Source organism: Coregonus clupeaformis, chromosome 3 (assembly GCF_020615455.1).
Source record: "Coregonus clupeaformis isolate EN_2021a chromosome 3, ASM2061545v1, whole genome shotgun sequence".
Classification (NCBI taxonomy): Eukaryota; Metazoa; Chordata; class Actinopteri; order Salmoniformes; family Salmonidae; genus Coregonus; species Coregonus clupeaformis.
The window spans coordinates 27,670,053-27,682,861 of NC_059194.1; the positions used below are offsets into that span (position 1 = coordinate 27,670,053).

At 43.2% G+C, this 12,809-nt stretch overlaps 2 protein-coding genes across 7 annotated transcripts; both read left to right on the forward strand.

Moving 5' to 3' along the window:
- The first annotated feature begins 323 nt into the window (after nt 1-323).
- LOC121543428 lies at nt 324-5,670 on the forward strand. 6 transcript variants are annotated; one of them, XM_041853309.2, is made up of 11 exons: nt 324-438; nt 1,352-1,427; nt 1,569-1,580; nt 1,742-1,875; nt 2,183-2,318; nt 2,526-2,810; nt 3,101-3,445; nt 3,619-3,800; nt 4,206-4,304; nt 4,396-4,539; nt 4,638-5,670. In XM_041853309.2, the coding sequence occupies exons 2-11, from the start codon at nt 1,376-1,378 to the stop codon at nt 4,851-4,853; spliced, it is 1,605 nt and encodes a 534-aa protein (XP_041709243.1). In that variant the 5' UTR covers nt 324-438; nt 1,352-1,375; the 3' UTR covers nt 4,854-5,670. The 6 variants fall into 6 exon arrangements, with proteins under 6 accessions (XP_041709243.1, XP_041709253.1, XP_041709257.1 ...); XM_041853319.2 differs by having other exon boundaries at nt 1,373-1,427; XM_041853323.2 differs by lacking the exon at nt 1,569-1,580.
- A 98-nt stretch (nt 5,671-5,768) lies between these two features.
- LOC121546680 (pre-mRNA-processing factor 19) lies at nt 5,769-12,489 on the forward strand. Its single transcript, XM_041857907.2, has 16 exons — nt 5,769-5,948; nt 6,190-6,339; nt 6,518-6,594; nt 6,708-6,849; nt 6,975-7,048; nt 7,173-7,238; nt 7,383-7,424; nt 7,565-7,639; nt 7,777-7,852; nt 7,976-8,085; nt 8,346-8,501; nt 8,705-8,774; nt 10,510-10,683; nt 10,773-10,855; nt 10,987-11,092; nt 11,260-12,489. Exons 1-16 carry the CDS (start codon nt 5,930-5,932, stop codon nt 11,355-11,357), a joined length of 1,518 nt encoding a protein of 505 aa, XP_041713841.1. The 5' UTR covers nt 5,769-5,929; the 3' UTR covers nt 11,358-12,489.
- The last annotated feature ends 320 nt before the right edge of the window (nt 12,490-12,809 follow it).

Genomic DNA, 12,809 nt, shown 5'->3' on the forward strand with positions numbered 1-12,809 from the left:
TGTTTGAGATAACTTACAAAGCTCAGAAAGTCAGAGCCTTGAAACTGCCATAGACTGTAGACTAGAAGAGACATCCGGTTGGGTCCAATCCTGCCTGCGCTGTATATAATATCATAAACCCAATATCTGCAAGTGGGGTGATTTATATATCAAATAATCTGCCCATCACCTTGGTAGCGTTTCAGGTCGTATTTGTATAGCTGCGCTGCGCATTTTAGAAGATTGCGATTTGCAACACTCCAGGCGTTGTTAAAGATGACCTGGAACGCTTCCCTTACAACAAGTAGCAGAGGACGCAACTTCGCTCATGCGCATAGCAGGCAAAGAAGAGGCAGTTAATGATCTTAACGCTTGCAATGGTCATCCACTATATGGGCTCGTAATACATTTAATAATATAAAATAATAGTAGGCTATTGTGTTTTGCTGTCGTGCATAGGTGAGTGCAAATGTAGGCATATAATACATCTTCATTTTATTCCATGTTGATTCCAATAAATTGATTAACTAAATAGCTAACTGTAAAATAGGTTGTTGTCGTGTGCTGTAGTTGAATGCTGTCGATAATAGCTTATACAATATTAATTTAACTATTTCAGCATCACAGGTCGTGTGGAATTAGGAGCAGTGCAACGTTCTAAAACTAGACTATTAGCACCCCCTTGTGTAGTTGATTGATGGTGAACAGTGTTTGCTGGCGCGGTAATAGTGGGGAGTAGGGCTGAATGACAATTATGTACAGTGGTGTTTTTAACTAACTGTAGGCTAGGCTACCAGTTCTGGTCGTGTAGTGGTGTTTTTCACTAATCTTTCACAGTCGAAACGGGAAGCGGCTTATTGTTGTTCGGTGAAACTCATGGACCATGAATCAGCGGCAATCCTATTCTTGTTTTTTGTAGCCTAGTTGTAAATTATGCAATGGTCATCATTCACTAGATACATTTCTTTCTAATACTGTATTAGCTAGCCTATGGTGTATTGCAGGGTTTCCCAGACTCCCCGCCGCCATGGTGCACGTTTTGTGTTTTGCCCTACACAGATTATTTAAATAATCTAAGTTTGATGGTGAGTTGGTTATTTGAATCAGTCGAGTAGTGCTAGGGCAAAAAACTAAACGTGCACCCAGAGGAGGCCACAGGACCGAGTTTGGGAAACCCTGGTGTATTGTATTAAAACGAATGTTGCCTGTCCACTTTAGTAACATTTATGGTATCTAACACATTAAAATATGTCTAACAAATCATCTATTGATAATAAAGCTGGCTTTATTTTGAAGGATACAAGTGAGATTTAATTAGAACTATCTATAGCCTACCGCCAACCCCCCTGACCCAGTGGGTGTCTCTCTACAGCTGTCTTGTGTCTGTCCTCAGAACATGCACCTCTGTATCCTAGTGAGTGCCCTTCTCAGCATCCCTGTGTCTTTGGGTGAGTTGGACTTTTTGCCAGTTTTAATATTATAGCATTTGCATCCAGTTGTAGATTGTTGTTCAACCTATGATTACTTTACAGTAGTAATATGTTGGAAGAATTTGATTTGACTCCAATCTCTCTCTCTCTCCCGTCTAGCTTTCTCTTTGGGTGGGTCCAGTGTTGTCGTTGTTGTCTCACAAAAAGTCACACATGGATTTAAAAAATGCTGTATTTACTTTTGATAATGTCTGCCCATTACCTTTTTTCCTCCTCCCATCAATGTTTTACATTTCCTGTTGTCTCACTCTATTTGTCCCTCTCTTTTTCAGGCTGGAATGAAGACTTACAGATAGTGTGTTCTGGTCGAGAGTTCCGTCTGCCGGTCTACTCAGGGTCAAGAATTGTGACCTTTACCCCCAACTACCCTCCAGGACCAAGAAGAGTGCTTCTGGAGAACAACAATGTAGGTTGTGTGTGGGTTGGTTCTTCTATCCTTGTGGGACCTAAAATCCACAAATGTCCCTACAAGGATAGTAAAACAAGGAAAATCCTCCCTAGTGGGGACATTTCCCATGTCCCCATGAGGAAAAAGGCTGTTTTAAGCTTAGGCGTTAGATTTAGGGTTATGGTTAGAATTAGGGTAAGGGGTTAGTGGTAAGGGTTAGATTTAGGGAAAATAGGATTTTGAATGGAAATTAATTTTAGGTCCCCACGAGGATAGAAGAACGTAACGTGTGTGTGTGTGCTAAGCACTATTGTGTGTTTTGTAGTTGAAGGACCCACGGTTTGAGTGGACGAAAGATAGGACGTTGCTGCTGAAGGACGTCACACACCGTGACCAAGGGCTTTACTCTATCAAACTGTCCTCTGGATTCACCTACGAGACAGTTCGCCTCACTGTCTCAGGTACAACTCAGCCACAGGGAATACCTCTCTCCATTTCTTTCTATCTATTCTCGCTCTATTTCTTGCTCTCTATTCTGTCTCTCTCTTTCTCTATGATATTGTATAATGATTCATTGTGTCTGTTGAAATAGATTGTATAAACTTTGAAACATTGTATAACTCTCAATATAATGTCTCTCTATTTCTCTTTCTTTCAACCTTTCTCAGAATGTATAAAAACCTTCAGACGGGGCTATGGGGAAACCTTTCAGCACAACATCCCTAAATATGGCTCCCTGCTGGAGTTCTCTCCCCGGGGCTCCCCCCCTGACTCCCAGCCGGTATTACTGTGGAACCGGACGGACCCTGAGACCAGCGAGGCGGGCCGGGGGAGGCTAGGGTCAGATGGGAGGGTCTGGGTGGCAGAGAGGGTGACCCAGGCAGACCAGGGAAACTACACCATCCGAGACGAGAACGGGAAAGTAATCTCCCGCAGCAAATTGACTGTCAATGGTGAGCATTAGAAATATCAAAGAGATCTGGATGAAGGGGAGAGCAAAATGAAAAGGGAGATGGAGAGAGAGCGGTAGATGGGATTGGAGGCTAGGAGAGGAGAGATTGCGATATTAGATCTGACAAATGGTCCAAACTGACTCTTAATTGTATCTGATTCTTTCTTTCATCCTGATGCCCCTCATCGTCCTCATGTCCCCTCCTTAATTTCTCCTTTTTCTTTTACTTTACACTCTTTCCCATTCTCTCTCTCTCTCTCTCTCTCCTCATTATCCCCTGTGTGGGTGCAGGGCACACCTTCAATGTCACCCGCTTCTTCAAGGAGTCTCTAAACCTTCCCCTCTTTCTCCCTGTCCCACATGTCCACCTCATTTTTACCCCGTCACTGCACCTCTCCGACCTCTCCAACCCCTCCAACGTGCCCCTTGACTCCCGGTACTCCCGCCCCGTGCAGCTGATCAGGGACGGCCAGATCGTGGACCAGGATCCCCGGTACTGGGGCCTCATCTCTCTGGGGAGAAACGGGACTGTCAATGAGTTTGTCATCACCAGGCTGAGTGCAAAGCATGATGGGATGTATGAGATCCGAGATCAGGACGGCAACCTGGTGTCGTCCACCGTTCTCCATGTGGTCGGTGAGTGACAGTGAAGGTGTGTGTGTGTCTCTGTGTGAGCAAGAGCTTTCCCCTTTACATGATGCAGAGATAATATCTTTCTTGATCTACCCGCTCACTATTTCTCCCTTCCTTTCCTCCCTTTTTTCTTTCACTCACTCTGTTTCTCTCTCTCTCTTTGTTTCGCTCTCCAGATAAGACTGCTAGATGGAGAGCAGTCCTCAAATCCATCAGTGTTCCTTCTGGCATGTTTGTGACTTTGGCTGGTTTCATCCTGTTTATGAAGCGCTACCCTAACTGCAGCCTCACTATGATCATCAACGGCCTAAGAGGTCACCACACACCAGCAGCTAACCCTCCAAGAGCCAATGTCCAGGTGAGGGGATGTTTTGAATGAGTTTGATGGCTGTAGAGTGAAAGAGATGTGTGAGCTTGGTAGGTAGAAGCAATATGGTGGGGTTATGAGTGGTTATTGGAGGGTTTGTGTGTGCGCAATGCTATGAGCCTGTTATCATGGTACTATGTTGTCCATCCATTTCAACTGTGTGATATTATAGCATTCTGAAGTGCGTGTCAGAGTAAAAATAGAACCAGTCCTTTGCGCCAGTCTGAATATCCTTCTGCATCAGTTCCTTACACATTTAAATTGGGTCAATGGTCACCTACAGTTTCATGCTTCTCTGTGGATTGTTTATGTTTGTGTGGCTGTGCGTTCCCCTGTCTGTCTACGCTAAATATAGTGGATTTAATATTTACATAGTTGTTTTGTTTATGTCATCAGCAGGACTACAGTCCACCCAGCCTCCAGCCGTCTGGCTTTTACGGTCATTCACAGCAGATTGTTACCCCAAAAATATGGAGCCCCAGACCTACAAATTCGGTAGGGAGGCGGTGAAGTTAATTTAGGCTCTTTCTTAAATGTTTTTCTTTTCACCATTATTCTAGATTTCTGTATTATGTGTCTTTCTCAGGGTTATACTCCTGTCGTGGACAGTGCACCACTTGTAGTGGACAGTGGACCACAGCCCTCTCCTGAGCCAGTGAGGACAGCGAGACAACAGGAGGCAGATGGACTTAGAGTTGATACTGCCACTACTCACACTCCTAGTAAAGAGGTAAATACACACACTGTTTACTATTTTCTGTCTCACAATGGACAATAAAGTTATATTCTGCTCTTTCTTTTGATCATTGACTCCCTCTCTCTTCTCAGGAGACTGCTGACGGAGAGAGGGAGATCTCCTTTTCTATCGCTGGCACCTCAGACTGCCTCCACTCATCTGAAGACTGCTTTCAGTTCCAGATCAAGAAAGAGGGAGACAAGCAGAGATGGAGCAAAGCAAAATACTACTTCTCCACACTTCCACTGGACACAGATACCTCGGAGACTTGCAGCGTCTACACTTCTGATAAACTCAACTTCTTATAGAGCACAGAGAAGAGGACTGAACGGAGGTAAAGGAAGAGGGAGGAGAGAAAATAGTGGAGGGCGATATGATGAAACTGTTCATGGCTGATTTTGTCACTATAGTGCCTTCACTCTCAGAACCCTATTTGGACCTGTTTGGGTATTGCGTATTACTTCACAATTTCTTTATGATCATGTCATTATCATTTCTTTTAAGCATGAGATGAGCAATATCCTCCATTTTGGCATGTCACTCCTTTGTACAACTGGATAGGTAATGTTCCCAAAAATCGAACGATGACTTTGCTAACTACCTACCTACCTACCTACCAAGGAACCCTCAGGACCACACATTTAACTCAAGGAACCCTCAGGACCACACATTTAAACCTGTACTGTAAGCTATAATGTCTGTATATGTGTGTAAATATATGGAAGTTATGTTAGGATGGAGAAGAGATGGCCAGGTTAAAGAACATATTTCGTAGTAGAATATGGGAATTGCCTCTCAATTTAAAAGCATATCTAACTGCATGTGTTCCTACTATTAATCAAGTAAATTAACACAAAATAACAAACTATCTTTTATTAGATTACATATTTTTTATGTAAGATATGTGTTGTTTGTGATTGCCATAAAATGGTGTACATGATTAAATTACTGTTACATTATTTTCACCAGGTATTCACATTGTCATTGAGGTTTTATAGAATGATACCAATAAAGAGATCATAATCCAATCTGAAAGTATGTCAATATGATGTTTTGAAGTAATATACTTTTACCAATGTGTTATTGTGTATTAACGTGTCATTGGTTTGTTAGTCAAGTAATTAATGAAGATTAAGAAAATAAAAGTAATTAAATCTATTTATGAAAGTTGTCGTAGTCATGACAGTAGGGGGAACGAAGAGGGGCTCGGGTTGGAGGACTGATGCTATCCCAGCGTGCACTATTTTCGAAGCGGCAATGAAACGCCAGCGTGCGAACTTGGAAGAAAACAAAAATAAAGTAGCCACAATAGTTTCAATATAGTTTGCCATCAAAAGTAACACAACAAATCGTGTTTAGCTGCAGAGCGACGTGCACTTGAAATATGTCTTTGGTTTGCGCAAGTAAGTTGAACATGCTTCTGAAGTTGAATGAGCTAGCTAGCTTACATTAGCACTCTGCTAGCTAGTGTGGCTAACTAGCTAGCTAGTAACTGATGCATTGTATTTGTAGTCTACTGTCATTTTTCTACAACATCTTATTCAGGGTGGCCTACTAGTTATATTAGCTAACCGTGACCGCTCTAATCTATTCACGAATCGATAGCTAATAATTGTATGTATCCACTTATGTTCTCCCACTCAGTTTCCAATGAGGTCCCGGAGCACCCCTGCGTGTCCCCGGTGTCCAACCAGGTGTTCGAGCGCCGACTGATCGAGAAGTTCATCGCGGAGAATGGAGTGGACCCCATGAATAGCCAACCGCTGTCGGAGGAGCAACTTATCGATATTAAAGGTAAACAGAAGTCGGGGATATACTGTTAACGTAACCGGTCGAGTCAATTACATCATGTATTTATGTACTGATTTTAGTTTTGACTTCGAAGGAAATCTAAGATGGTTCCATGTATTCGAAGAAACGTTTTTGTAATGAATTTGAATCAATGTTGTGCTACCTTTCTTCTGTTGCCCAGTGTCTCATCCTATCCGACCAAAGGCTCCATCCGCTACCAGTATCCCTGCCATACTCAAGGCTCTGCAAGATGAGTGGGTGAGTGTCTAGACAGTCTGGAGTTTGTAGTCTAGCTGTGGACAGTGTTACAACAGAATACTCTTCCTAAGTATTATTACATCTTTCCCTTAATGTCTTCTGTCTCTTTCAAGGATGCGGTCATGTTGCACAGTTTCACTCTGAGGCAGCAGCTGCAGACGACTCGCCAGGAGCTTTCTCACGCCCTCTACCAGCATGACGCAGCCTGCAGAGTCATCGCCCGTCTCACCAAGGAGGTCACTGCAGCCAGAGAGGGTAAGAGAGGGCCAAGGGAGCTCTAGTGGGGATCTCCTATAGTCTGAAGTCACTTCCTTATCTTCTCTCCTTCACTGACCTGTGAAGACAAATGCTTACTCTTTGCCCATTCTCCCATTCAACAGCCCTGGCCACACTCAAGCCCCAAGCCGGATTGGTCGCCCCTCAGGCTATGTCCGCCTCTCAGCCAGCCGCTGGGGTGAGTGATTAGCGCTGATTCCCATCCATCAAACAGGATTTCTGTCCATCAGAGATTGAGGATAGATGCTCTCTCTCTTTTCTAAGTCATCTTCTCTCTGTTGTTTTGCCCCTCCCTTTCTCAGGGTGCTGGTGGGGAGCCCATGGAGGTTAGTGAGCAGGTGGGAATGACTCCAGAGATCATCCAGAAGGTAAGAGCTAATTTCCTCTTCTTCTTTTTACGCCCTGTGATTAGTGTTCTCATTACTCTGAGACCCTCTCAATATGGGAATGGATTTGTGGTTCATTGAATTCTGATTCGTCTCTTTCCCGCTCCTCTACTGTTCTGTTTTCAGCTTCAAGATAAGGCCACTGTCCTTACCACAGAGAGAAAGAAGGTACGATTTTCATTCAAGAAAATGTCTGTGTCATGCGTTGTAGGATTGCAGAGATGGATGATAAACCACTCAATATTTTAATACACCCTCTCATTTTGCCCCTTATGTTTGCTCACTCCTCCCTTTCTCTTCCTAACCAGAGAGGCAAGACCGTGCCAGAGGAGCTGGTCAGGGCTGAGGATCTGAGCAAGTACCGCCAAGTGGCTTCACACGCTGTGAGTACTACTGTCTGTCTGTTTGTAGGGCTGTAATAACCTGTAGTTGGACTGACTGCTGCTTAGCAATACTATCTGAGGTTGCCCTTAGCTGTCTGTCTGTCCATATAGTGACCATGTTCTTTTGAATATCTCAGGGACTTCACAGTGCCAGTGTCCCAGGAATCCTGTGTATGGACCTCTGTCCTTCAGACACCAATAAAGTACTCACTGGTAAGCACCCAGGCACCCCTGCTGTTTCTAACAGCTTTTTATTTTCTCTCAATCTCTTTTTCTTGCATATCTAAATAGAACTACCAATCAAATGTAATTGATGACTGTATCTTGTGTTGCCAGGTGGGGCTGATAAGAATGTGGTGGTGTTTGACAAGAAGGAGGAGCAGATCATTGCCACCCTTAAGGGTCACACCAAGAAGGTCACCTCTGTCATCTACCACCCCTCCCAGGTAACAGACCTGTCTATACACCTGTCTAGCTCCTAACATTTTATGGAAATGAACTCAATGATGACCTCAACTCCTGACCGCCACTTTTCAACATTGTGATACAGTGAAATTAAAAAAAAGAGTTAAAGATGACTTGATTTGTGGTATCTCTATACCCCAGTTTAAAATGTGCTGTGTTGTAGTTTGTAAATCTCACTTGCCTAATTTCCTTCCACACTTTTGTATTTTGTTTGTATTTTCTGTCTTTCTTTCCTCTCCAGTCTGTGGTGTTCTCTGCCTCTCCAGACAGCACCATCCGGGTGTGGTCTGTTACTGGGGGCAACTGTGTCCAGGTGGTGCGAGCTCACGAGGCGAGCGTGACTGGGCTGTCACTTCACGCCACTGGAGATTACCTGCTCAGCTCTTCTGAAGACCAGGTCAGTCCATTGTACTGTTAGAACACCTGAGTCCAGCATATTGTTACAACTCCTGAGTCAACTGGTCCGTTGAATAGAATGGCACCAGTTGCACTGTTGTCAATAGTAAATGTAATGGCACCTCTGTGTGTGTTGGTAAATGTATGCTAACACTGCATTCTTTTCATTCTCTCTCTGTGTCTTTCTCTCTCTCTGTCTCTCAGTACTGGGCCTTCTCTGATATCCAAACAGGCCGAGTCCTTACCAAAGTCACAGATGAGGCTGCTGGTGTTGGTAAGTGTGTTTGTGGTCAGGTCTACGCATATGGACACAAAAGCTGGGTTACTATTTTTGTCTCTTATACAGTTGAAGTCAGAAGTTTACATACACTTAGGTTGGAGTCATTAAAACTCATTTTTCAACCACTCCACACATTTCTTGTTAACAAACTGTAGTTTTGGCAAATCTGTTAGGACAGCTACTTTGAGCATGACACAAGTAATTGTTCCAACAATTGTTTACAGACAGATAATTTCACTTATAATTCACTGTATCACAATTCCAGTGGGTCAGAAGTTTACATACACTAAGTTGACTGTGCCTTTTAAACAGCTTGGAAAATTCCAGAAAATGATGTCATGGCTTTAGAAGCTTCTGATAGGCTAATTGACATCATTTGAGTCAATTGGAGGTGTACCTGTGGATGTATTTCAAGGCCTACATTCAAACTCAGTGCCTCTTTGCTTGACATAATGGGAAAATCAAAAGAAATCAGCCAAGGCCTCATAATTTTTTTTGTAGACTTCCACAAGTCTGGTTTATCCTTGGGAGCAATTTCCAAACGCCTGAAGGTACCACATTCATCTGTACAAACAATAGTACGCAAGTATAAACACCATGGGACCACGCAGCCATCATACCTCTCAGGAAGGAGAAGCGTTCTGTCTCCTAGAGATGAACATACTTTGGTGTGAAAAGTGAAAATCAATCCCAAAAATAACAGCAAAGGACCTTGTGAAGATGCTGGAGGAAACAGGTACAAAAGTATCTATATCCACAGTAAAACGAGTCCTATATCGACATAACCTGAAAGGCCGCTCAGCAAGGAAGAAGCCACTGCTCCAAAACCGCCATAAAAAAGCCAGACTACGGTTTGCAACTGCACATGGGGACAAAGATCATACTTCTTGGAGAAATGTCCTCTGGTCTGATGAAACAAAAATAGAACTGTTTGGCCATAATGACCATCGTTATGTTTGGAGGAAAAAGGGGGTTGCTTGCAAGCCGAAGAACACCATCCCAACCGTGAAGCACAGGGGTGGCAGCATCATGCTGTGGAGGTGCTTTGCTGCAGGAGGGACTGGTGCACTTCACAAAATAGATGGCATCATGAGGAAGGAAGATTATGTGGATATATTGAAGCAACATCTCAAGACATCAGTCAGGAAGTTAAAGCTAGAACGCAAATGGGTCTTCCAAATGGACAATGACCCCAAGCATACTTCCAAAGTTGTGGCAAAATGGCTTAAGGACAACAAAGTCAAGGTATTGGAGTGGCCATCACAAAGCCCTGACCTCAATCCTATAGAAAAGTTGTGGGCAGAACTGAAAAAGCGTGTGCGAGCAAGGAGGCCTACAAACCTGACTCAGTTACACCAGCTCTGTCAGGAGGAATGGGCCAGAATTCACCCAACTTATTGTGGGAAGCTTGTGGAAGGCTACCCGAAATGTTTGACCCAAGTTAAATAATTTAAAGGCAATGCTACCAAATACTAATTGAGTGTATGTAAACTTCTGACCCACTGGGAATGTGATGAAAGAAATAAAAGCTGAAATAAATAATTCTCTCTACTATTATTCTGACATTTCACATTCTTAAAATAAAGTGGTGATCCTAACTGACCTAAGACAGGGAATGTTTACTAGGATTAAATGTCAGGAATTGTGAAAAACTGAGTTTAAATGTATTTGGCTAAGGTGTATGTAAACTTCCGACTTCAATTGTATCTCTACCCCCTCCTCTACCCAGCTCTGACTTGTGCTCAGTTCCACCCTGACGGTCTGATCTTCGGGACGGGAACTGCCGACTCCCAGATCAAGATCTGGGATCTGAAGGAGCGCACAAACGTGGCCAACTTCCCCGGCCACTCTGGACCTGTCACCTCCATCGCCTTCTCTGAGAACGGATACTACCTGGCCACAGGTCAGTCTCTCTCCAACCTCACAAAACAGTGTAAATCATGTTGGATTTCTCATGGATTCCCTGACCCAGTCTCTCTCTCTGTGTTCTAGGTGCCCAGGACAGCTCTGTGAAGCTGTGGGATCTGAGGAAACTGAAGAACTTCAAGACCATCGCCCTGGACAACAACTATGAGGTGAGAATGAGAGACAGTGCAGAGTCTGTTAGCTACAGATATGGATCAACTTCTCACTAATTAATTTACTGCAAATAACATGGTTATTTCTTGCAGAGTTTTTCATTGGAACCTTATTTACTCTCTCTCAGGTGAAGTCTCTGGTGTTTGATCAGAGTGGTACATACTTGGCTGTGGGTGGATCCGACATCAGGGTGTACATCTGCAAGCAGTGGTCTGAGGTCCTCAACTTCAGCGGTGAGAAAAACAACCGAACAGAATATCTAAATTCAACCTTCATCAGACCACTGTACAAATCATACATACAAATCGTTAGGAAAAACTCAGTGTCCTATGGCGTCAACTTACACAGAGTCAACTTAAACATGTCTTTTAAAAAATCCATTTCTTTCCTCTTTTTCCAGACCACTCTGGCCTGGTGACAGGGGTGGCGTTCGGAGACAATGCTCAGTTCCTTTCCTCCGCTGGAATGGACAGAAGCCTCAAGTTCTACAGCCTGTAGATTAGTACAGACAGATGGATAAAGTAAGAGAAAAGAGAGCGAGGATAAGATTGGAGGGGCTGGTTAGGTCTAATCTCGAATCTAGACCAGTGTGACCATTTTGACACAGCTTTCTGTTTTGAGAAATATGGACCGGTGACCAGGGGGTAGACGGTTGAAACCTTATGATGTATTTGATGTTCCTGTATTGCTGAGATCAGAATCACTATCAGAGGTGCGTTCAATAAGGGAAATAGTTTGCGAACGCTGGCTAACGTTAGCTAACATATTCCATTTGCTTTGTGTTAGCAGCAACTGTTCGCTAACGTTAGCTAACAGTCTGAGAATATAGTGTGCGGTGAACGTAATTGTCTGTTTCGTGTCTAAACTGCTGCTAAAAACAATCAATTGGCCATGTAGACTTTCTACTATATTTAGTAGGAATAGGTAAGTTGTTTTCAGTTTTTGAATATTGTCGCTAAAAAGCCACAGTAGTCCTTAGAAAAAGTAGCTGTTTGATGTTTCACCATAACATTTTGGAATGTTCATTCAAATCGTTCAACTGAAATTGTTACTCTGGCAACAAGCCTTGTTGAACTCGCCTCTGACCTAAGCAGGAGTTTTCAGTCAGTTACCAGCAGTTTATGAACTTGGCATTTTGAAAATATTTGTATTGATCTGTAGTTATTTAGGATCCCAGGGTGGGTGGAGGAACTGGTGCTACATTATTTACTTTTCCCTTCATGTATTCTTCTTAAATCCCCTCCCCAGACCTCTGTTCTTCTCCTTTCAGTGGTAAGACCAACAGTTCTCAGCTGTTGAAATATAATTTGTTTTAACTAAGTTCTCACATTGTGTAAGCCAACTCTCTATATTGCTGTGTTTATTCATAGGCATCCTTTCCCTTCCACCCTTTTTACGCCTCAATAAATCAAGTTATTTTTGTAATAACAGCCAGCTATTTGCTTGATCAATGGAATGTATTGTATCTGCCTCAAGTTGTCCTTTCAGCCTGTCTGAGGCACCAGTATGACTTTGATCCCAATAGACTGCTCTGTTTGTAAATGTTGTCTCTATGGCAGGGGCGGATTGGTCATCTAGCTGGTCGAAATTGACACAATGTTTTGATATAAAAATAAAACACTGAAAAAGGTGACGTGGCTGGATAAAAATATTTATAAAAATAGGTTGCGCAATTTCTCTATTATACTAATCTATAATGAGCCTTTGGCTGATCGGTGGGCAACGGCCGGTGTGGTGATACTGATGTTTGTTTGTTTATATAGCAGGTTAGGATAATTAACGTGGCTGGTTAGGAGAACTAACGTAAGAGGTGAGGTGAATTAGCTTAGCAGTTAGTGTTAGGCCAGTAACCAAAAGGTTGCTAGTTGGAATCCCCAAGGTGAAAAATCTGTCGGATGTTCACCATGTCAGCTCGGGGATTCTAACAATCTGTTGATGTGCCCTTGAGCA

Bases quoted from the DNA above. Each gene is read 5' to 3' on its own strand.
- LOC121543428 (XM_041853292.2), top strand. From the start codon at position 1,636: ATGCTGTATTTACTTTTGATAATGTCTGCCCATTACCTTTTTTCCTCC. The intron at 3,446-3,618 runs GTGAGTGACAGT...TTCGCTCTCCAG, and splicing joins CACCGTTCTCCATGTGGTCG to ATAAGACTGCTAGATGGAGA. The intron at 4,540-4,637 runs GTAAATACACAC...CTCTCTTCTCAG, and splicing joins CTCACACTCCTAGTAAAGAG to GAGACTGCTGACGGAGAGAG.
- LOC121546680 (XM_041857907.2), top strand. The intron at 8,775-10,509 runs GTAAGTGTGTTT...TCCTCTACCCAG, and splicing joins AGATGAGGCTGCTGGTGTTG to CTCTGACTTGTGCTCAGTTC. The intron at 10,684-10,772 runs GTCAGTCTCTCT...TCTGTGTTCTAG, and splicing joins CGGATACTACCTGGCCACAG to GTGCCCAGGACAGCTCTGTG.